The sequence below is a fragment of the Vipera ursinii genome (genome assembly GCF_947247035.1).
Source record: "Vipera ursinii genome assembly, chromosome: 2".
Taxonomy (NCBI): domain Eukaryota; kingdom Metazoa; phylum Chordata; class Lepidosauria; order Squamata; family Viperidae; genus Vipera; species Vipera ursinii.
In genome coordinates this window covers 267,911,875-267,934,104 of record NC_139513.1, presented here as the reverse complement: position 1 = coordinate 267,934,104, position 22,230 = coordinate 267,911,875, and the positions used below count along the sequence as shown (strand labels likewise).

Here is a 22,230-nt window from a genome sequence, read left to right as displayed (position 1 = left end):
TGCACCAAAGCAATAGAATACTAGTTTTGTGACTTGGCCAGTTGTTGACATAACTCCCCCTGTCCACAAAACTCTGTCTTTATTTAAAAGCAACCTTCAACTTGAAAACTGAAGTTTTGACTACCTGGAGCAAATTTGACTCCAAACCACCAGGTCCACGGCATGATTGAATGATGAAAGACATGTAAGAATGTCACCTGGGAATTCTTTTTTCGAAGGACAAAAAAGATCTGGAATGAATCATATTTAAAATGAGCATTGTGAATAGAAAAGCCAATACAGTATATTTAAAAGCTTGTGTCATCTGATTTACATTTTAGAGATGAAAATAAATTAAAAACTTTAGCACACTTTCAAAAATCAAAGTAATTGGTTCAAAATAAAAGAAGTTGATTTAGACCAAGTCAGGCTACTGGTCCCTCTAACAAGTATTGTTTCCTCCTTATCATCATCTCTACCATCTCTAGCAGAGGTCATTCCCAGTACTAGCTATTAAAAACCGTCAACTTTGTTGATCTACAATACCTAGAATTTCCCCCAATCAGTCATTGAAGCTACTGGGAATTGTGGCCACTCTCTTGCTGACCTATAAAGTATATTCTCTGTCCATTATGTAAGTCATATACTGTATTAAAGAGCCATAGGTCCTCCTAAAAACACTTGAATAGTGCATGTGAATCATAAATCTATCTTACAGAACTCTATTTCAAACCAACTTCATAAGATTGGATAACTGGACTGGGAAATAAAAATTGGAAGATTGTCTCCACTAACAAAGAGCCACAGGGTTTTCTGGAACTCTTTGGATCTCAGTTTTATATTGTACTTTTCCTTTATCATTTTTAGAGGTATTAAAAATGCAGCTCCCAGAAATCTCAGCTAGCATAGCTTGCAATTGTGGAACTTGCATTCCAAGGATATCTGAAGAGCTAAGTTTGAAGACTGGACTGAACTTTCTATCAAATCTATAGATGTGGGTAAAACACAGCACCATTATTATGAATAAGTAATGAGCAGATCTTGACAAGGTCATTCTCAGTGAGAGAGAGAAAGTGAGAAACTCAGCTGTCTGATTTCCCATACTAATTAGACTATAATATTCAGAAAGTTTTCACTCATCCAGTAGAATTAACTTAACATTTCTTCCAGTGATGAAAAATTCTCAGTAGACAAAGGAATGCCTGAAATATGATATTATTTATTAATCATTTGATTATGTACAGAGACCAGAACATATTGATTAAACTATTTAATCATACTCACAGTGTCTAGCAACTCAATAAATTTGGAAAAATAATACAACCAGCAGACACGAACCATCTATAAACAGCAAAAACATTGATTAAACTTAGTACTGTATGAAAATTCTCCATTTGATTAAGCACAGTGAATATTGTATACAGTGTCAAACTGACATTCAACACTTTTGTAGAACTGAAATTTCCCCATATCATTATTCCTGAGACAGAAGTAGAATACAGAGAAGCCTCTAAAAGGAAAGAGCAACTACATAATTGATTAACTGATAATGTGCTATCAAGTCATTTTTGACTCCTAGCAATCATGACTTATTTTTTAGAAATTTCCATAAGCCTAAACAGAAGTCATCTCTTGCTTTATACTAAATTTGAGTAATGACTAATTGTTCAGTTTTACAAAATTCAGTCTCTTGGAACACTTTTGGATGAGCAACGTAGTAGAATGACTAGTGACAGTTCTGATTAGGATTACAATAGTATCATTACAATACTCACCCTGAGAGCCATAGGTGACCTGGAATAGTCAACTATATCACAACGAAACGTATAGCCTTTAACCCAGCCAGACATGAGGAACTAGAAGGAGAAGAAAAGGATTTTATGTATTTATTTTTTTACAAAACATTGGATTGCATAATTACAGTAAGGAGGACCCACACCATGCACACCATTCATGAATGCTACATAGCCCCAAGGAAATGCTTTTTATGTTGAGATTTGATAAGCTATACATGGCTTAGTGTGACATGTATACTCAGCCTGAATTGCTAAGTGTACTGCTTCAATGTATACAAGCAGGCTGACTTTCTTACAAACAATGCCTTCAAAATGTGTAGAATTTAATTCTCAAAACTTCCTAGCGAACACAGCCTTTATAGTGAGCAGGTTGGAGAATTCAGGAGTTATAGTCCAAAGCACTTGGTAGACACCAACTGGTATACTCTCTCTTTCTCTTTCTTTCTCTTTGCCAAGTCAGTAATGCTGTATCCTAATTTCTGGAAGCATCTGAGCAGAGAACATATTAAATGGCTATACAAACCCAAGTTTTTTTAAAATAACTATTATAATTTATTGCTAAAAGCAGGGCTTTTTTTCCCATAGAACGCTCAGAACGCATTCCGGCACCTTTTTTTGCACACATACACACAAAAAGCTGAAGGAAACTGTTCCGGAGAGCCAAATTCTCCTCAGCAGCACACCAAAGAGGCAGCCAGATTGCAGAGCAGCAGAATGCATCACAGCGACGGGTCTTCAGATGGCTCAAATAGAAGGAAACGCATTCTGTATGGGCTAATTCAAAAGTGGGAGGGTAAGGAAGGCCGAGTGTGAACAAGTTGCCTAGCAACCTGCTTAAACAAACTTTCAGCTCCTGGTGCGGGACACCTTGCCTTTTTTAAGCTGGGAAGTTGAAAAAAAATGCTAAAAAGAAGGCAATAGATTGCTATCAAGGAAAATGTATGGATATAGCCAGCAGACGTTTAGGGAACCTTTATTGTTCATACACTTAGAATTTTATCTAAGTTATGTCCCATAATATTTTTTCCAAGGGGTTGGCCTAGAACACAGGTCTGAAACCCGCGGCTCCGGAGCCACATGCGGCTCTTTCAGCCATCTCCTGCGGCTCCCAGTCCTCTGCCATGTGCAGTCCAAAAAAAAAAAAGTGGGACTAAAAAAGTTCAACCAATCAATTCAAATATGCAGGGTAGGTGCATATCTCGCCTTGGCTCAACTCTTCAGTCAAACCCTGTTCTGCGCATGCGCGCATGTACGCACATGGGCACACATTTTTTGCAGCTCCCAGTTTTTCCTTTTGTGAGGGAACCGGTTCCGAGTGGCTCTTTCACTGTTTCAGGTTGCTGACCCCTGGCCTAGAACATGGGTGTCAAACTCGCCATGTCATGTGACGTGCCACTACGTATCGTGACTTTTTTTGCATTGCCGGAGCTGGGATGGGTGCAGCCTCTGTATGATGCAACCAGCCTATGGGCCAGCAGTTTGACACCCCTGGCCTAGAATATCAAAGACCCAAGTTTGCTTACGGTCTTTATAAGCAATGGGTATTCCAGAGTTTGTATAATATTATCACTTTGATAAAGAGAAATAATTAACTATATGACTGGGTTAGAATCCCATAAATTGCATTAAATTGTATTTTTTATTCGGGTAGAAATTAAATCAAATTTTGTCCCATCCCTCGCTTTTGGGAGTAGTCCCCAGCATGTTACACCCAAAGCTATCTACAACACCTATTATACAACTGTGATAGAAGAAAGAGTAGGCAATACTCATTTTATAAGTCCTGATTATATCTCAAGGAGGTTGTGCATAGCAGCACACACTATACTACTACTACTACTACTACTACTACTACTAATAATAATAATAATAATAATAATAATAATAATAATAATAATGTTTAATAAATAAATAAACTTTGCAAAATACATCAAATAATTGCAGCTTCCTACAATAACTCCAGCTACTTGGAACACCTTACATTTTAAGGAGATACCTGGTTGATACCTAGGATGCTGGCAGCAACCTGTGTCAACCATTAGTGCCAGTCAATTTGAGTGTTCAGTTGACTGAGTTTCATATTTTATGAATAAAAGTTTTTATAAAGTTGGGAAACTAAAAAGTAGTCTTTGATTTCAAAAGTACTTCTATATACCTAGGTTACATTTCTCTTCACATCATAAAGCCATTAATATTTTGAGGAAATCCTTTGTACATTTCTTACTATTAGAACAAATTAGCAATCTTCTACTTACCTCATATGACAAATAAATTGAAAGAGCCACTACACCAAAATTGTAAAAAAACATTATTTGCCTCAAATCAAAAGGCTTTCTGTTCTTCATGAACTTTGGCCCCAGATTAGTGACAAAATATATATAAGCTGCAATAATAAGTGTTTGTGGAAAAGGTGAAGACATGAGTAGGTAGCCATCAACTCGTGGATCTGGAAAAGAGATATTAAAAAGTATTTTAATATTTGTAGATTTTGATAAGCATATTCTTAACCTAAATGATTGCCTACCTAAGCTGGGTGTTTATCTGTTCAAGAGCACATATTTTTTTTATCTTAAGTTTCTTGTTTGCTTCACACATACATTACACAAAGGCTTTTCATTTATGCCAAAGCTAAAATCATATCTGGTAACATTAAAATATTTATATGAATCTACAAATTACCTATGTTCATGAGATTTATAAGTAGAAGAAACAGTAGTTAAATATTTTCCCTCATAAATGTATTCTATTAATTTAGCAATATTTGCTTCCTGCTTTAAGATCTAGGTAAAAGTTCATCTCTGCCTAATCAATAGTTTTCAACACAAAGACTAATTCATAGTGTTCGTGGTGTGCTTTGAGCTTGGATGTTTGCTTGTAGACATTTCACTACTCAACTAGATAACATTATCAGCACATTAAGAACTACCGTATTTTCCGGCGTATAAGACGACTGGGCGTATAAGACGACCCCCTACATTTCCTGTTAAATTATAGGGTTTGGGCTGTACTCGCCGTATAAGACTACCCCTCTTCCAATGCACACCAAATAAAAATTTAAAAACATCAGATTTGATTTTAATATGGTAATTTTAATTCAAAGGCTTATGACATGCAGGTACTTAGTAGGAAAACTGTCACTTATAAACATAAGGCTGTTTGTCATCAAACATGTAAACATAAAACAGTGCAAGTGGATTAAACATAATAATAATAATAATAATAATAATAATAATAATAATAATAATAATAATAAGAAGAAGAAGAAGAAGAAGAAGAAGAAGAAGAAGAAGAAGAAGAAGAAGAAGAAGAAGAAGAAGTTGGAAGGGACCTTGGAGGTCATCTAGTCCAACCCCCTGCTAAGGCAGGAAACCCTATACCATTTCAGACAAATGGCTGTCCAGTCTCTTCTTAAAAACTTCCAGTGTTGGAGCATTCACCACTTCTGGAGGCAGGTTGTTCCACTGGTTAATTGTTCTAACTGTCAGGAAGTTTCTCTTTAGTTCTAGGTTGCTTCTCTCCTTGACTAGTTTCCATCCCTTGCTTCTTGTCCTGCTTTCAGGTGCTTTGGAGAATAGTTTGGCTCCCTCTTCTTTGTGGCAGCCCCTGAGATATTGGATCACTGCTATCGTGTCACCCCTCACCCTTCTCTTCGTTAAACTACACATACCCAATTCCAGCAACCGTTTCCTATTTTCCTAATTCACTTTTTCACTTTTCCTAATTCACTCTAAAGATTTCCCTGCGCAGAGCCTTATGTAACACCAGCTGCCTGCAATTAGCGCAGGTTCTCATCCCACCAGGCTCAAGGTTGAGTCAGCCTTCCATCCTTCCGAGGTAGGTAAAATGAGGACTCAGATTGTTGGGAGCAATAAGCTGACTTTGTAATAATGCTGCTTGGGGGGGGGGGTGAAAGCTCTAATAGGCAGGCATATACATAGAATGAAGGCTATTGCTAAGCGCATTGATTTGTGCTTTAAATTGTAAGCCGCCCTGAGTCTTCGGAGAAGGGTGGGATATAAATGGGATTAAAAAAAAAGACCAAATGGGAGATCCGCTCCAGGTTTTCCAGCCAGCCTGCCCAGTTCTTGAGTCAAATGTGTCCTTAGAGCTAAGCTGCTGCTCTGCTACGCATTCCCCACCTGCCTTTCAAATTGCTCTTGCATTCCCCACCTGCCTACAGCTGCTCTTCAACTTTAGAAGGAAAGAAGCCCAGAACCCAGCCTGTAAAAAATCACAGACTGCAGCTTCTACTCCAATTGGTCCCGCTTTCCCTGCACAGACTAAATGGAAGATTCGCTCCAGGTTTTCCAGCCAGCCCTGTCCCTAAAGTTTCAGCACCCGGCGTATAAGACGACCCCTGACTTTTGAGAAGATTTTCATGGATTAAAAAGTTGTCTTATATGCCAGAATCTACGGTACATCTCTTTTACTGGAAAAAATGATTCATTTATATCGTCAATGTATGAGGTGTTCTAGCATAGGTAAGTTATCAACAGTTAAAATACAAATAATTTCACTTCTGTTTAATAGATGCTGGGATGAGATTCAAATAAAACATGACTTTTATCTCTCCATTTATATTGTGGTAAATGACAGACCACAAATTGTCATCAGTTGTAGAAAATCTTCTAATAATTTCCTTTCATATAAAAGATGGCCAAGCTAGACAAAAATGAATTTAAGAGTAAAAAAGAGCAATACTGGAGATGTTGAAAAAAAGGTCAATGTTTGTCATGGAGGCATGTTGAATGAAAAGGGATAGCCCAATGTTTCGCTAGCTGAGTCTCCAAATATGTTAGATTTCAAATCCCAGAATTCCTAGCCCAGGCATGTCAAACTGCCAGCCAACGGGCCGGATGCATCATGACAAAACCGTGCCCTCCCTATTGCCAGCAATGGGGAAAAAGTCACAATATGTCGTGCAACATCACATCACGTTGCGAGTTTGACATGCCTGTCCTAGCCAATATGGTTTTAATCAATGGAAGATTAAGCTAAAGAACATCAGGTAGATAGAAATGAAATCATATGGCAGATAGTCATGTTTTCAACTGCTCTGCCACCACTGTGACAGAGCAATGAAAATCTTGGAAGGAAATACTGAATCTTCCCACCATATTAAATTATATGCTGCCCAATGTCCATAATGAAATATTTTAAGAAAATATTAACTTACACAGACTATGGGATATCAAAGTTGCTACAAATTCTACATTCTGTTCAAATCCAATACTATTTGTAAACAATACAAATGCTCATAGCAATTTTTAAAAAGCCAACCTAAATAATAGTCAGGTATTAGAGGGGAGAAAAGATGACCAGGACAAGGACAAGAAAATCTTAAACATAGAAACCGAGTGCCCAAACTGCAACCCAAAACCCACTTATTTATCACTGGGTGCCAGGTGGGTGTGGCCCACTGGGTCGGCATGGCTGTGGTGGTCATGGAAGATTGGGTGGGTGTGGCCAAGGTGGGTGTGGTCACCTCAATGTTGCTCGTGGGGATGGACACCTGTGGGGGGTGGGCAGGGTTGGGGGAGATCCAGGAGGTCTCTGGCAGGTGGGGCAGTAGGCAGGAGACTCACCCTGTGGGGTGAGGCGAGGCAGGGTGGGGGTGCCATTGCCATGGGGCAAGACAAGGGCTGGAGCAGCTGCTGCCTGACACCATTGGCCCCTGCACTCAGAAGCCAGTGAGAGCATGGGGGCCAACAGTGTCCGTCAGTAGCCACAGCCTGCCGGCCCCTCGACCGGCGCACTCTGGGGCTCCGCAGCCCGTTGCCAGCAGTTCAAAGAAGCTGCCTCCAAGATGGATGGTTGAGCAACAGCTGAGGAGGCAATGCAGTGGGTCGTGCCTGGGAAAAGGAGAGCGTGCAAGGCCAGGAGGGACGGGATGGGGGGGAGGGAAACCAGCCATGCAGGGATGTATTCAGCCACATGGGACCTCGGCAAGTTAGCAGGCGGCTGGTTGAAGAAAGACAGTTGCCACCTCTGGGGCATGGCGCGGGTGCCCACAGAGAGGGCTCTTAGTGCCGCCTCTGGCATCCATGCCATAGGTTCGCCACCACATTTTCCTATATACAATGTTTCTTCCATAAAGCTTATTAGATTAGAATACTTTACTCTTTGAAGTTTTATGTGTCGATGACAGAAAGCCTTTGATGAGCAGGAACATTTAGTTCTGCATTGTGACTTGAAACTAGTTCAGGGGGAAAAATTGCCATGTGTCCTCAATATGTAATTAGCTTCTCTATTTTCAGTTCTTTCACAAACTTTGATAAGTTACTGAGGGTCACCTGTTACTTCAATCCCCACCTTCCCAAATGCACCAACAATCATCAACTCAGTGGCTGATTCGTGAAAGAATATGATAATGCATAAGTATTACAACAGTAGCATTGCAATATTTAGTTGATAGATGCTTTTAAAAACAATAGCAAGGAATATCAGAATTCATAATCATTATTTTATTTGCTAAAACATGTGAACCCCCATGCTTCCAAACACAAAACCATATATTTTGGTTATAAAAATTCCCTGTTCCATTGTGTCATCTTTCTCATTTTCTGAATGAATGTTTAGTGGAGGGGTATGAGTGGAGACTATTGGAAAATGCCAGATTAGATTCAGCATCTTGATGTGGCTCTTTAAAGGATACTATTGGTATCTAGTGAGAAATGAGAAAGAAGTCAACACTTTAAGATTGTTGGACATTAGCTATCTTTACAGTAAACAGGACAAATATTACACTGCCTTATCTTATTCACTTGGAATAACAGTGGGAGCCCTGATGGCACAGTGGTTAGAATGCAGAATTGCAGGCTAATTCTGTCCATATCCAGGAGGTCGATCCTGATTGGCTCCAGGTTGACTCAGCCTTCCATCCTTCTGAGGCTGGTAAAATAAGGACCCGGATTGCTGACTCTGTAAACTGCCCAGAAAGTGCTATAAAAGCAGGGCTTTTCAACCTTTTCACAGATTGTACCACTTTTAGGACATGACAGTATTTGACTACCACCAGTGCTTAGCAAGGTGTCAAAAACCTGATGACTAAAAAAAAGTGGGGGGAGAGGATTTGGGGTTTTACTGGTTAGATTGATTTGTTTTTATAGAAATGGCTAGTTTATAATATTATGGAAAAGAAAAAATTGAGGTTCAGTGTTAATGCTTCCTTCTAGGGCAGGGGTCGGCAACCTCGGCTCTTTTATGACTCGTGGACTTCAACTCCCAGAATTCCTGAGCCAGCTATGCTATGCTGGCTCAGGAATTCTGGGAGTTGAAGTCCACGAGTCATAAAAGAGCCGAGGTTGCCGACCCCTGTTCTAGGGCAACAAAGGAAGTTGGAAGTCAATGCCTTTTCTTTTCTTTTTCCCTTCTCCCCCACACTTTTCCCCCTTTTCCCTCCCCACTGTGTCCTACTATTTGCTTTTGTATTTTTGCATTTTATTCTGTAATCTAATAAAACATTACAAACTGTAGAAAAAAAGGAAAAAAAGTACCAGTTTTAATTTCTTCGGTGGCAGTTCCTTTGCTGAATCACTTTCCCTTTGCACTGACAAATGTATGATGAATTTATCCGTATTTATTAATATGAACCACTAGCAGCTGGCTGGTCAGCCCTTCTTCCTCTCTCTCTCTCTCCTCTCCTTCCACAGTGTAGTAAGAATGCACACAGACACACCCAGTCCCTTCACTGTACCCTTAAAGACACAGGAATCAAGCACAAAGCAAGAAAGGCTCACAAAAGCCTCACAAAATAAAGAAACACTGAAATACGAGGGGGGTGGGTGGTGTTCTTTAATCTGCCTCAGGTGTGTCACAATGTTGCAACCCGAACCTGAAAGACTGCGGCAATTGCAAAAAGCGATAACCTTAAATTAAGCCTGCTTACCTACAAAAAAAAAATCTTGCTAAAAGCCATAGACAGACTCAAGATAAGGGGGTAAAACTCATTACATTTGTTTAAAGGGATTAAACCTATGGAAGCCAACACTTTGGACTCATTACTAGCCTTTCTGAAACAGACTAAAATATTCCAATAACCAAAGCACACAAACTGAGCCTCTGAATTGCAAAATGCTGTAAAAACTGCACAAAAATCCTTATGGTGACCCAATAAAGCTGCCAGCTGATCCAGAACTAAATAAACCCACCTCCTTTCTGACATGCTCATTTCATTTCATCAGTGCTGATTGCATTCTGCTGGCTGGAGAAAACTAACCACGGGACCTTTTCTTCCAGCAGCAGCTTCTTCTTCCCGGTCTCTTTTTCCTCCTTGCCTGCTGAGCTCTCCTTCCACAGTTCCTTCTCCGTCCCCTTTCCCACCCAAACCATCTCCTTTTATATCCTCTCCTCCCCCCTCCTTTTCTCTTCAATTCACCTCCAGCTACGGAATCAGCTGGAGCCCTGCAGCGCTCCTGGGTCTTCTGCCGAGCCCAGACAGTTCTGAAGCTCCAGCTGCCTCTCCCTCAGGCTTGGGTCACTTCAGCTCACATTCCCCTCCTCCATTACACTTGTCTAGGAGGGTCGCATACCACCTGCCACGTGCCAAAGTACCACTTGTGGTACACGTACCACCGGTTGAAAAGCCCTGCTATAAAGGACTATGGGGTCGTATATAAATCTAAGTTCTATTGCTATTGCTATAACATGACAGCTAGATCATTGTATCATCCTTACATTAATCATTCTTACATGTTCCTCTTAATGCACAAGCCAATTCTTATAGTAACTAGATCTTTTAAAGATGTATGATTTCCATCTCCCTTTTCTCAAAAGCAATGTTAAAAGTATATGCTAAAATAGCATCTTCAAAAAAATTACACTATATGAAAATAGACTATATTAAGAATGAAGAAATTTGTGAAGACCCAAGTTTAGTAATGTCTATCAACTACTCTCAGTCTACATGTTTCCATAAAAATATCTTCAAGCATTATTTATGCATACGTTGCTATGGGCAAGTGTTTAAATTATAATGAAATACATTACACAATTAAGGGAACATTATCAAGAAGAGCATACCAGCATCTTTAATCCATTCATCATAAATCAGTGCAGCCTTCGAAGTCAAATTGTTAAATGCCATTTTCACAGAAGTACGTAGGATTCTTCCTGAAGGCAAATAGGATACTTTATGTTATGAAATCTGTAAGAAAAAAAGGAGTGGTAGTCTTCAGAATTTAGAAAACCAGATTTACAATATTTGCATAATACTGTTTTCTGCTTTAAACAGTACATTCCCCATGTAAGTAATGTAGTCACATTATGTTCTGTCCTTATGCACCTAGACTGTAACTAAAGCAAAGATCAATTTGAATATTCAGATAATACTATTACCAGTAGTGCTACTTAGAAGCACCTGAGGGCAGGGCAAGAAGGAATGAATGGACACTAATTGTTATGTACTGGGCTTTTGGAATATCACCATGTGCTTTGCTGAAGAACTAATGGTTCTCCTGTAACTCAGACAGGACGTCTCCAGTCCTGCTATTGGGCAACTTTGGGCGGCAAGTATAGCTTCAATCCAATTAGTTAATACCATAGGGCCTGGCTATATATTGAGGCAGGGTGACTCCAATCTCTCAGTACAGTTTCTGCTTAAATAAAGTATGTGTTTGTCTGTACTCCACTGCATGTTTTTTTTTTAAATTCCATTTATATCCCGCCCTTCTCCGAAGACTCAGGGCAGCTTACAAGCTTAGCAGTAGCCTTCATTCATTCATGTTCTCGTTCCTGCTCATCAGAGCCCATGACTTAATACTAATGAAGGAGAGAAGCAACCTAGAACTAAGGAGAAATTTTCTGACAGTTAGAACAATTAACCAATGGAACAACCTGCCTCCAGAAGTGGTGTGTGCTCCAACACTGGAAGTTTTTAAGAAGAGACTGGACAGCCATTTGTCCGAAATGGTATAGGGTTTCCTGCCTGAGCAGGGGCTTGGACCAGAAGACCTCCAACGTCCCATCCAACTCTGTTATTCTGTTCTGTTCTCCTCTGTTCTGATTCTATTCTAGAATTCTACAGCTGCAATGCACTGAAGGCAGTTTCTATGTTTATCAAATTTGACTTTCCTATTTTCTCTGAAGTTATAAAGAAGTTGGAAAATGAGGTTATAAAAATTTAAACATTTTTCTTATATTTGATTTTTTTTACATTAAACCGAAACGTAAAACAGTATGCTCAGAAACATAACTGCGATTAAAATTGAAAGCTCCTGTAGTATGTTTATTGACAGGATGAAATTGATAGACTATCTCAATGCTACTTAACTTCACAGTCTACAATATATTATATTAAAACAATATTAAATATTATAGTATTAATATGTATTAAAATCACACAATACATAAAAATGTGGCCAAACTAACACTTTAGTCATATTTATGCACACTTGCAATTTAGCAAATGCTAAGTTTTCATATTGCTTTGATAAGGAACAAGAAGCTTGCTCCTTTCATTCGTAAACCTTTTGAAGTATCATACTTTATACTTTTACTTAAACTACCACTATTGGGAAAACAATTCTCTGAGAACTAAAGATTTTGCACTATTTGCCAGCAAGTTGCCCTACTGTCTCAGTCCACATAAGTTGCTATACAATTTCCATTCACTGTACATGCTCTCCTAGTAAGGTAGTGTATGTATTTCGTCTCATTTCATTCACTGTAAATTCTATTGCAATCATCTGGCCTTTCAGTGGTTAACAACAACAACAAAATGCAACAATAACATAATGCTCACTAAAACATCAATGATAAACTAAAATCAGCACTGCTGTAACAAATAATTAAAACTCCCAACCCAGCTGGCACATGCTTATTTATTATAAGCTCTCCCAAATAGTTGTTTTTCATAATTTGCAGGGGGGGGGGAAACAGGGACAAGATTAATTTTTAGAAGGAATCTTTTCCATAAGAAAGGTGCATCCATAACAAGACAATTGTTGCAAACCTCAGCATGTGTCACCACACAGAAACCATGGAGTATCTGGGATACTCAAATTGGACTGATTCTAACTGGAGAAAATGGCCTTGCAGCTACCTGAGTGTTAAATCGTATTAGGCTGTATGGGTTAAAAGCAGCACTGGAAGCCAATAAGAAGAAGTGTAAGTGTAAAATATTAAATTTTATTATAGTAATAAAGATGATCCAACACTCTAAACCTGACAGTTCTTCTGGCTATTATTGTAGGGCCACATCCAGCCCCACTGGAAACCAGCAATTTAGTGATGACAACTAAATGTGACGTCCCAACTCAATCAAATATCACTAAGTACTTTTCAACCTCCACAAACTCCCAATCCACCCAATAATCATATTAACTAGTCACTAGTCTATGCAGCTACAGTTCCCTCATTAGTGATTCTCCCCCAGCTTTGAATTCCCTGTCATATTGTATGTGGGTGTGGCTAGCTGGTTCTTCTTTGTTTTTGTAATAATTACTATATTCTATTTTTATTCTGCTGTCCTGACTGTGTGCTGCCCAGAATCAGTTTGGAGTTGGGCTATGCCTAAAATGAATAAATTTTTCTGTCTCATCCAAGACAACTATTATGGTTCCATTCACAATTGGAGTTATTGTAATGATAGACCTGCCTGAGGTCACCAGATTCCCTTAACTTAGTTACCCTGTCTCAAGGCCTTTAAAAGCCAGGCTCCTTGACACACCACTGATTATATGCTCTATAGCAGGGGTCTTCAAACTTGGCCCTTTTATGACTTGTGGACTTCAACTCCCAGAATTCCTCAGCCAGTGTGCCTGGCTGAGGAATTCTGGGAGTTGAAGTCCACAAGTCATAAAAGGGCCAAGTTTGAAGACCTCTGCTCTATAGCCTGGTCCAAAATACAACCTTCATTCTTGTGCACTCCAATAATTTTCAAATCCTCAGTAATTTTCCACAAACCTCTACTGTGTCTGTATGCCCAGGAATACATACAAATCTGGTTTCTGCTTTCTAACTCCTTGATCCAAGTGAAGTTAATGCAGTTTGGAAGGTGTCCAATCCACACCAACACTCACCACTTTATTGTGGGAGTCATCAAGGCAAGCCCTCCAAAGATCTCATCTTCAATGGGACGTTCTTCTGCAATATTAATAAGGTGTTGGGACAACAGTGATGGACCAAATCTTGCATGGCACTCTCTCAAAAGCACTCTACTGACCATTATGACTTTATCACCTCAAGTCACTTAACTGGCAGAGCTCTCTCGATGAACACCTGTGTCCAGACAACTTTAATATTTAACATCTTACATTTAGCGTATAAATGTACTTATATACCTATGCCAGGCAGGTTTGAGATTAATATAAACATGGTGGAAATCTTCATTTCCATGAGCTGTGACCAATCCTAGCTTCTTCTAGGAGATTTGTCTACTACTCATTGATAAATAAGAATTTAAATCCAGTAGTAGTCTCTGTGAGCCTATTTGGTATAGCAGCTAAGGCATTAGACTAGAAACTGGAGACTGTGAGTTCTAGACCTGGCTTAGATATGAAGCCTGCTGGGTGACTTTGAATCATTGTCTTTTTCTTAGGCCTAGGAGTGGCAATTGGCAAATCATGTTTGAGAAATCTTTCTTGAGAAAGAAAATTGCAGGAGTTTGTCTAGGCAGTTTGTCCAGTACAGATTACTATCACAGTAACTTTGTACAGTAGTGCTCTGCATACAGATAATCATGCACAGATTACAATTTAGCAAAATCTTTCCATTTTATTGTCATTTAATTTTATCATCAGTTTATATAAGAACCATTCTTACCAAGTGTAGGTGAATCCTATCAATTCACAGAAGCATCCTTGTCAACATTAGGCTAGGTTTCAGACATAATTTCAGGACAAAATCTTTAGACTGCCTAGTCAGCATCTTGATGTTTATCTACTTTACTTTCAGAAAGTATGTTGGTGAATATATTTGAATCTTAATGAGGGCACATAAAGAAGTTACCAAACTCCAAAAATGGGGAGCAAATGATTCTTTACAGAATAGCATTGCTTACTGCAAGCAGTATGTTATTATTAGTAACATATATACAACACTTCAGAATGTGTAAAGTATTTTGTTCAAGTTAGAAACTTGTTGTTCAAGTCAGAAAGTTTTGCTTTGCTTAAGAATCATGTGGAATTTTAAGAGGAATTAAATAGGCAGTTCTTCTTGTTTAGGTTGCACTATACCCTTAGGCAGTTTAAGGTATACAGGGAATGGACAGGGCTATAATGCTCAAAAAGAGCACTGTGATCTTTCAGGGAACAACTGTTTACATAGACAAATGATTATAACAAAATGCTCAGAGGTTTGTTCATTAGCTGAATGAGTCTTCTATTGGATTCTCACTAGAAATGTATTTTCATAAGCTCATAATACTCTGCTTGAGTTTTTAAACCAGCTATGGGTTTAAAGATATAAGACTGTATACATTGAAAGATTGCAATAATGCAGTGTTATGCACTTATTCAAACACAGTTTTGGAGTACAATCCTATAATCTTCAGAAATGGCTTCTTCTCTTTGTTAGAAAACAATTTTCAAGAAAGTTACAGTGATATGTATGGTTTTTAACTTACCTGCACTTCCCCAATTTCATTCTCTCAACAACTTGAGATAATTTAGTTGAACAAGTAATGAAAATGGGTTTCAACAGGTGCTATAGAACTTTTCATTATGTTGAAATAGAAAAACCAAACATTTAAACTATTCTTCCCAAGAAACTAATTCAGTTATTAATATACATTTTGTATTGTCTCCAAATCATAGGCTTCAAAAATTCCATAGGACTGCTGAGACAGCAGCACAATTTGGTGGTGTTTCCCTTCCTTATTATTTTCCTAAATAAGTGAGAGCATATATTTTAGTAAAAATGTATTTTTTCATAAAGCACACAGAAAATGAAAACCTTTGCAGAAAATATTATACTTTGCATATAATAACTAAAGAGACAAAGAAATGTGACATATTAATATATTCTCATGCTCCTGTGGAAAACATAAAATAGCTCACAAGATAGGTAACATCTAATGCTGTTATGGAAAAATGCCTCTTTTAAATTGTTTCTTATGTTTATTCTTATCTAACAAAACCCCACTAGCAAGTTCCAGAATGGAACATTCCTTTAAAAAAATACTTTGGATGCTTAACACCAAACCCAGGAGAATAAGACTGCAAGATGTGGTGTTTGTCTTTATCCTTGATCACTGTGTAAGCAAATGTAAGAAATTTATTGAGCAATTGCATTCTGGAGTTAAAACCCTGTACTAACATTATATGGCTGGCTAGGAAGGGATAAGGATGATACCCAGGTTTCACGTTCTTATCTAGACATTTAATTCTTTTTTAGGATGTGTTGCTACTGATTTGCTGATGGTCTTATTGGTTTCACCTTGCATTTTTATATTTCCATGCTGAGATGTACACAATGTTTTGAGTTTGAAACATTTCAAGTTTTGAAATATTCTGTTCTAAATTCAAAACAGCTATTTCAATGTTACTGGAAATGTTCTAATCATTCTAGAAGAATTCTTAACTTAAACCATATGTGGAGTTGTTCCAATAGCATTGGCCCATTTCCACTAGAGCTGGAACAACTCTTTGTGAAGTTGGAACAATTGTTTAAGCCCATGGTGACGAACCTGTGGCACGCGTGCCACAGGTGGCACGCAGAGCCATCCCTGTGGGCACGCACACCATTGCCACAGACAGAGGGACGCAGGGCCGGGCTCCTCCCCTCCCCCTTTCCATGCATACAGAGTCCAGGAACAGCTGCAAGAGCTGGGCAGGGTGAGGGAACCTATAAAATGAGCAGTTTTTGGCAGGAGAATGAGTGAGCGGCCTTTGGAAGCAACCAGTGGTAGGTTTCAAATCATTTAACAATCAGTTCTCTTCCTCGCCTTCCCTCCGTCTTGGTCAGGCTGGGCTGCTTGGGGGTCAGCTGGGATGGGGGCAGGAGGGTGGGGGTCATCAGGTTCTGGCTGGGGGAAGATGAGGGAGTCTGGCTAGGGGGAGCAGGAGGGCCAGGATGCCTCCATGGAGGAAAACTGCCCCCCCACCAGCCGAGCCTCTCATCCACACTACAGTCACATAGGATTGCATAGAAGGGGCACCAGGCAGGGGGCTGGGGGTGGCCATCAGGGGGGAATCAGAGCCGCCATCTTCTTTCCTCAGTGCAGCCCCATTGGCATGGGCAGAGATGACCCCGGGACAGCCGGAAAGGAGCCATCACCTGGTGTGGGCCCTTTCTACACGGTGGCTCTGACGGAGGTGGTGGCTGCTTCTCCTCCTACTGCTCCGAGCCCTTTGACCGGCCAAACACATAGGGAAGCAGGAGGCGGCAGCAGTGATCTCTGCATTGCCAAGCCTGGCCAGCAGCAGATCTGAAAGTAAAGCTCTGCCGCCTATCCTCGTGCTGGTGGGGGCAGTGGCAGGGGAAGGTGAGCTACGGCGCGCACCCACCCCTCCCTGCTGCCATCCCACATTGTCCCACATGCACATCCCAAAGGTGCATGCAGGACAATGTGGGGCAGCAGCAGCAAAGGGTGGGTGCACGCCAGATCCTGCCTACCCCTGCCACCGCCCTCACCAACACGAGGATGGGCAGCACTGCTTCACTTCTGGATCTGCTGCCTGACACCACAGGCCCCCACACACAGAGGCCAGCGAGCACATGGGGGCCGACAGTGTCCATCAGCAGCCACAGCCTGCTGGATGTCCTGCATAACGGCGAACTGGCCACGGTGCCCCATCAGCACGGGTGGAGATGGCCCCAGGATGGCCAGAAGGAAGCCATTGCTCGGCCTGGGCCCATCCACTTGACATAATGCCATTTTTTTTTAAAAAAAAATAGTAGCCCAGATAAAACAGGCAATAACCTAGCAACTTTCAAATGTGAAAGTAATAGACAAATTTCCAAGGGGAAGGAGCAAGCAAATATTTAAACTGTCAACAAAAGAAATGAAGTCAACCAGCTATTGTTTTTAAACAGGCCCTTTAAAGATTCCTTGAAACTTGCTGCATACTCTAGGCCGAAAGATCAACGACTGACAATTTTGTAAAAATACATACATACATACATACATACCTTGATGTGGAACAAGGTATGGCCTGCCAAGTTATTTATAATTTGTATCTGAGTTTCATAATGTTACCAGGAACAAGAATTTTCTCCATCTCTAATAGTTGTCTAGATTTTTGCAACACATGGGTAGTATCCCCACACAACACTGCTGTTATAGATGAAACAAGAAGCTGGTCCTCTCTAGGTAGATTTTAGGCATGGTCAGATGATATTAGAGGAAGCATGTTTTATGTATAGGTAGTCCTTGACTTATAACCACGAATGAGCCCAGAATTTATATTGCTAAGTGAGACATTTGTTAAGTGAGTTTTGCTCCATTTTACGACCTTCTTGCCACAGTTGTTAAGTGAATCAGGCAATTGTTATTAATAGGGCTCCCCCATTGACTTTGCTTGTCAGAAAGTCACAAAAGGTGATCACATGATCCCGGGACACTGCAACTGTTATAAACGTGAATCAGTTAACAAGTGGCCACTCAGGTATGAACTAAATCATATCCCTGACGAATCCACAGTAGAGGTGACAAATAGATTTAAGGAATTAGATCTGATAGACAGAGTGTCTGAAGAACTATGGACAGAAGTTCGCAACATTGCACAAGTAAGCAACTAAAACCATCCCAAAGAAAAAGAAATGCAAGAAAGCAAAATGGCTGGCTGAGGAAGCTTTGCAAATAGCTGAGGACAGGAGGGAAGCAAAAGGCAAGGGAGAAAAAGAAAGATAAACCCAATTGAATGCAGAATTCCAGAGAATAGCTAGAAGAGATAAGAATGCCTTCTTAAATGAACAGTGCAAAGAAATAGAAGAAAACAATAGAATAGGCAGGACCAGCGATCTTTTCAAGAAAATTGGAGAGATGAAGGGAACGTTTCATGCAAAAATAGGCATGAAAAAGGACCAAAATGGCAGGGACTTAACAGAGGCAGAAGAGATTAAGAAGAGGTGGAAAAATTACACAGAAGAACTATACAAGAATGAGCTTAATATCCCTGATAACCATGATAAGGTGGTCATTGACCTTGAGCCAGACATCCTAGAAAGTGAAGTGAAGTGGGCCTTAGGAAAGCTGAGCAATAACAAAGCTAGTGGAGCTGACACTATTCCAGCTGAGCTATTCAAAATCTTAAAAGACAATGCAGTAAAAGTGCTACACTCAGTTTGCCAAACTCAACAGTGGCCACAGGATTGGAAAAGATCAGTTTACATTCCAATTCCAAAGAAAGGCAGTGCCAAAGAATGTTCAAACTATCGCACCATTGCACTCATTTCTCATGCTAGTAAACTCATGCTTAAAATCCTACAAGCTAGACTCCAGCAGTATGTGGATCAAGAACTACCAGAAGTACAGGCAGGATTTCGAAGAGGCAGAGGAACTAGAGATCCAATTGCCAACATACGCTGGATCATGGAGAAAGCTAGAGAGTTCCAGAAAAACATCTATTTCTGCTTCATTGACTATGCTAAAGCCTTTGATTGTGTGGATCATAACAAACTGTGGCAAGTTCTTAAAGAGATGGGTGTACCAGACCATCTTATTTGTCTCTTGAGAAACCTATATGCGGGTCAAGAAGCAACAGTGAGAACTGGACACAGAACCACTGATTGGTTCAAAACTGGGAAAGGAGTCCGGCAAGGCTGTATACTGTCGCCCTGCCTGTTTAACTTATATGCAGAGGACATCATGAGAAAGGCAGGGCTAGGTGAATCAAAAGTTGGAATTAAGATTGCCGGGAGAAATATCAACAACCTAAGATATGCAGATGATACCACTCTAATGGTAGAAAGTGAAGAGGAACTAAAGAGCCTCTTGTTGCGAGTGAAAAAGGAGAGTGCAAAGGTTGGGTTGAAACTGAACATTAAGAAAACCAAGATCATGGCATCTGGCCCTCTCAAATCCTGGCAAATAGATGGGGAAGAAATGGAGGTAGTGACAGATTTTATTTTCCTGGGCTCCAAGATCACTGCAGATGGAGAATGTAGCCAAGAAATTAAAAGACGCTTGCTCCTTGGGAGGAAAGCCATGGCAAACCTAGACAGCACACCAAAAAGCAAAGACATCACCTTGCCAAGAAAAGTGCATATAGTCAAGGCTATGGTCTTCCCAGTTGCAATGTATGGCTGTGAAAGTTGGACCATAAGAAAGGCTGAGCGCCAAAGAATTGAAGCCTTTGAACTATGGTGCTGGAGAAGACTCCTGTGAGTCCCTTGGACTGCAAGGCGATCAAACCGGTCAGTCCTAGAGGAGATCAACCCTGACTGCTCTTTAGAAGACCAGATCCTGAAGTTGAAACTCAAATACTTTGGCCACCTTATGAGAAGTAAGGACTCACTGGAGAAGAGCCTAATGCTGGGAAAGGTTGAGGGCAAGAGAAGAAAGGGACGACAGAGAATGAGGTGACTGGATGGAGTCACTGAAGCATTAGGCATGAGCCTAAATAGACTCCATAATATGGTAGAGGACAGGAAGGCCTGGAGGAACATTGTCCATGGGGTCACGATGGGTTGGACACGACTTCGCAACTAACAACAACAACAATTTAATAGGAAGTAATAAAGCAAGTATGTATAAGTTATATGCATCAAATATAAGTTCAATTATGTTAAGCTAATTTGTAATAACCTTGGATTTTTAGTTTGTATTTAGTGCAAATTCAGTGTCCACAAATTCATTATGCAGATTATATGCTTGGGAATAAGTCTAACTACATACTACACTACTGCAGCCAAGCGAAATAGCTTCCAAACACCTGTATACACATGCATCTATGGAAAAACAGTAGTACCAAATGCAAACCCCAAATAATTAAAAACAGTACTACCAAATGCAAACCCCAAATAATTAATAAACTAGCAAGATTTATCAAGATTAAGCTATATATATATTCTGAGGAATCTTGATATTTTTCAGAATAATCTGTCCAGAATACAAACCTTGGATGCAATTTGCTCTTCCTTTGTGCACATAAAATACAGGAAACTATTTAGGTACTCAAATCTGTGTGAGAGCAAATGCGAAGAGCATATGCAAAGCATATAAGACTGTTTAAACAGAAATGGTTTTCTCTTACTACCAAGTGGTTGTGCAACATCTTATCTCTTTCTCTGCTTGCTGAAAGGTTAAGTTTCTGATAAAGACTAACTGGCCCTAAGAAGTATGGTAGAACTTCTAGTTTCTATTTGTCAATCATCAAGCAACAGAAAGGGGAATAAGCTATTGTCTCCAAGAATTAGTTTTACCCAGTGCTTTTTTTGTAAAACAAAAAGGTGCTGGAACTCACACGTCATACAACCCACCTTGCCTACCCTACAAGGTTCCATCCAAAAAAGGTGCCGGAACTCCATTCTGAGCGTTCTATGAGAAAAAAAGCCCTGGTTTTACCCATACAAGTACTGCACAGAATAACATTTACAGCAATTCAAGAAACTTGGATTTCTAACCCAGTTTCAAGGTGCACCTTTATGAACAGAATATGCAGTTAGAATGGAGGCTATCACTTCTCATATTCAGTTACATTCTCACATTTTTTTAAAATAGTAAGACTGTGTTATATGAGTAAATCTGGATACATATGTATATTTACAATCTTCTGAATCCCAGGTACAAAAGTCTCAGAAGAGTTTTCCAGGATGCTGAGCTTTATGTCAGTGCAAATAGCTATGAAAAGTCAGAAATCAACTTTTAAAAAGGAATCAAAGACCCATGATTATTAAAACATGATTATTTTGTTAACCTATGTTGAACTGATTGGCTAGGTAAGTAATACATTTCCTAGATCGCCAAGTATTGAAGTTACTATTGCTAAAATTAAAACTACTAAGAAATAAATTCCCCAACATCTGAATTGTGAATTAATTTAAAGATGAACTGTATATTCTTCCTCAGTATAATCAAGTGTCTTAATTAGCAAGAAGGACTCATTAGAAAAGACCCTAGAAAAATTAAGGGCAAAAGAAAAAGGGGACAACAGAGGATGGTTAGATGGTGTCATGGATGCAATAAGCATGAATTTTGGTAAACTCTGGGAGGACAAGAGGTTTAGCGTGTTATGGACCATGGGGTCAGGAAGAGTTGGACATGACTTAGTGATTGAACAACAATAAATAATCAAGTGTACTAAGCATCAATCTTTTTCCTGCAAGCTCATTTTTAATTTCATAATGAGAAAGTCTGCTTATGTGAACTAATGACTCTGAAAGAAATAGCTAATATTGGTCTCACATCCAGATTTACTCAATGAATTTGTATAACTTTGTATGATCTAAATCTTACCTATATCTCTGCCTTCTATTGATGACCTGACCATGGCTACTGAAAAGAATAAAAATATATAAAGTAAAAATAATACGAATGGAAGTCATATATAGTTTAGGATGCTACTATTTTGTT

General features: G+C 39.6%; 1 protein-coding gene across 2 annotated transcripts in view; it reads right to left on the bottom strand.

The window, feature by feature from the left end:
• The window catches only part of ELOVL7 (ELOVL fatty acid elongase 7), a 49,379-nt gene that overhangs the window by 15,351 nt on the left and 11,798 nt on the right, over window positions 1-22,230 (bottom strand). The window contains exons 2-6 of one of the 2 annotated variants that reach the window (XM_083356308.1): window positions 10,797-10,920; window positions 4,031-4,221; window positions 1,755-1,835; window positions 1,264-1,320; window positions 125-230 (exon numbers count right to left, since the gene is read on the bottom strand). In XM_083356308.1, the coding sequence (XP_083212434.1) occupies window positions 125-230; window positions 1,264-1,320; window positions 1,755-1,835; window positions 4,031-4,221; window positions 10,797-10,860 (499 nt within the window). In that variant the 5' untranslated portion in view covers window positions 10,861-10,920. Of the gene's footprint in view, window positions 1-124; window positions 231-1,263; window positions 1,321-1,754; window positions 1,836-4,030; window positions 4,222-9,271; window positions 9,433-10,796; window positions 10,921-22,230 lie in introns of those variants that run through there. The other variant, XM_083356309.1, reaches the window with a different exon arrangement.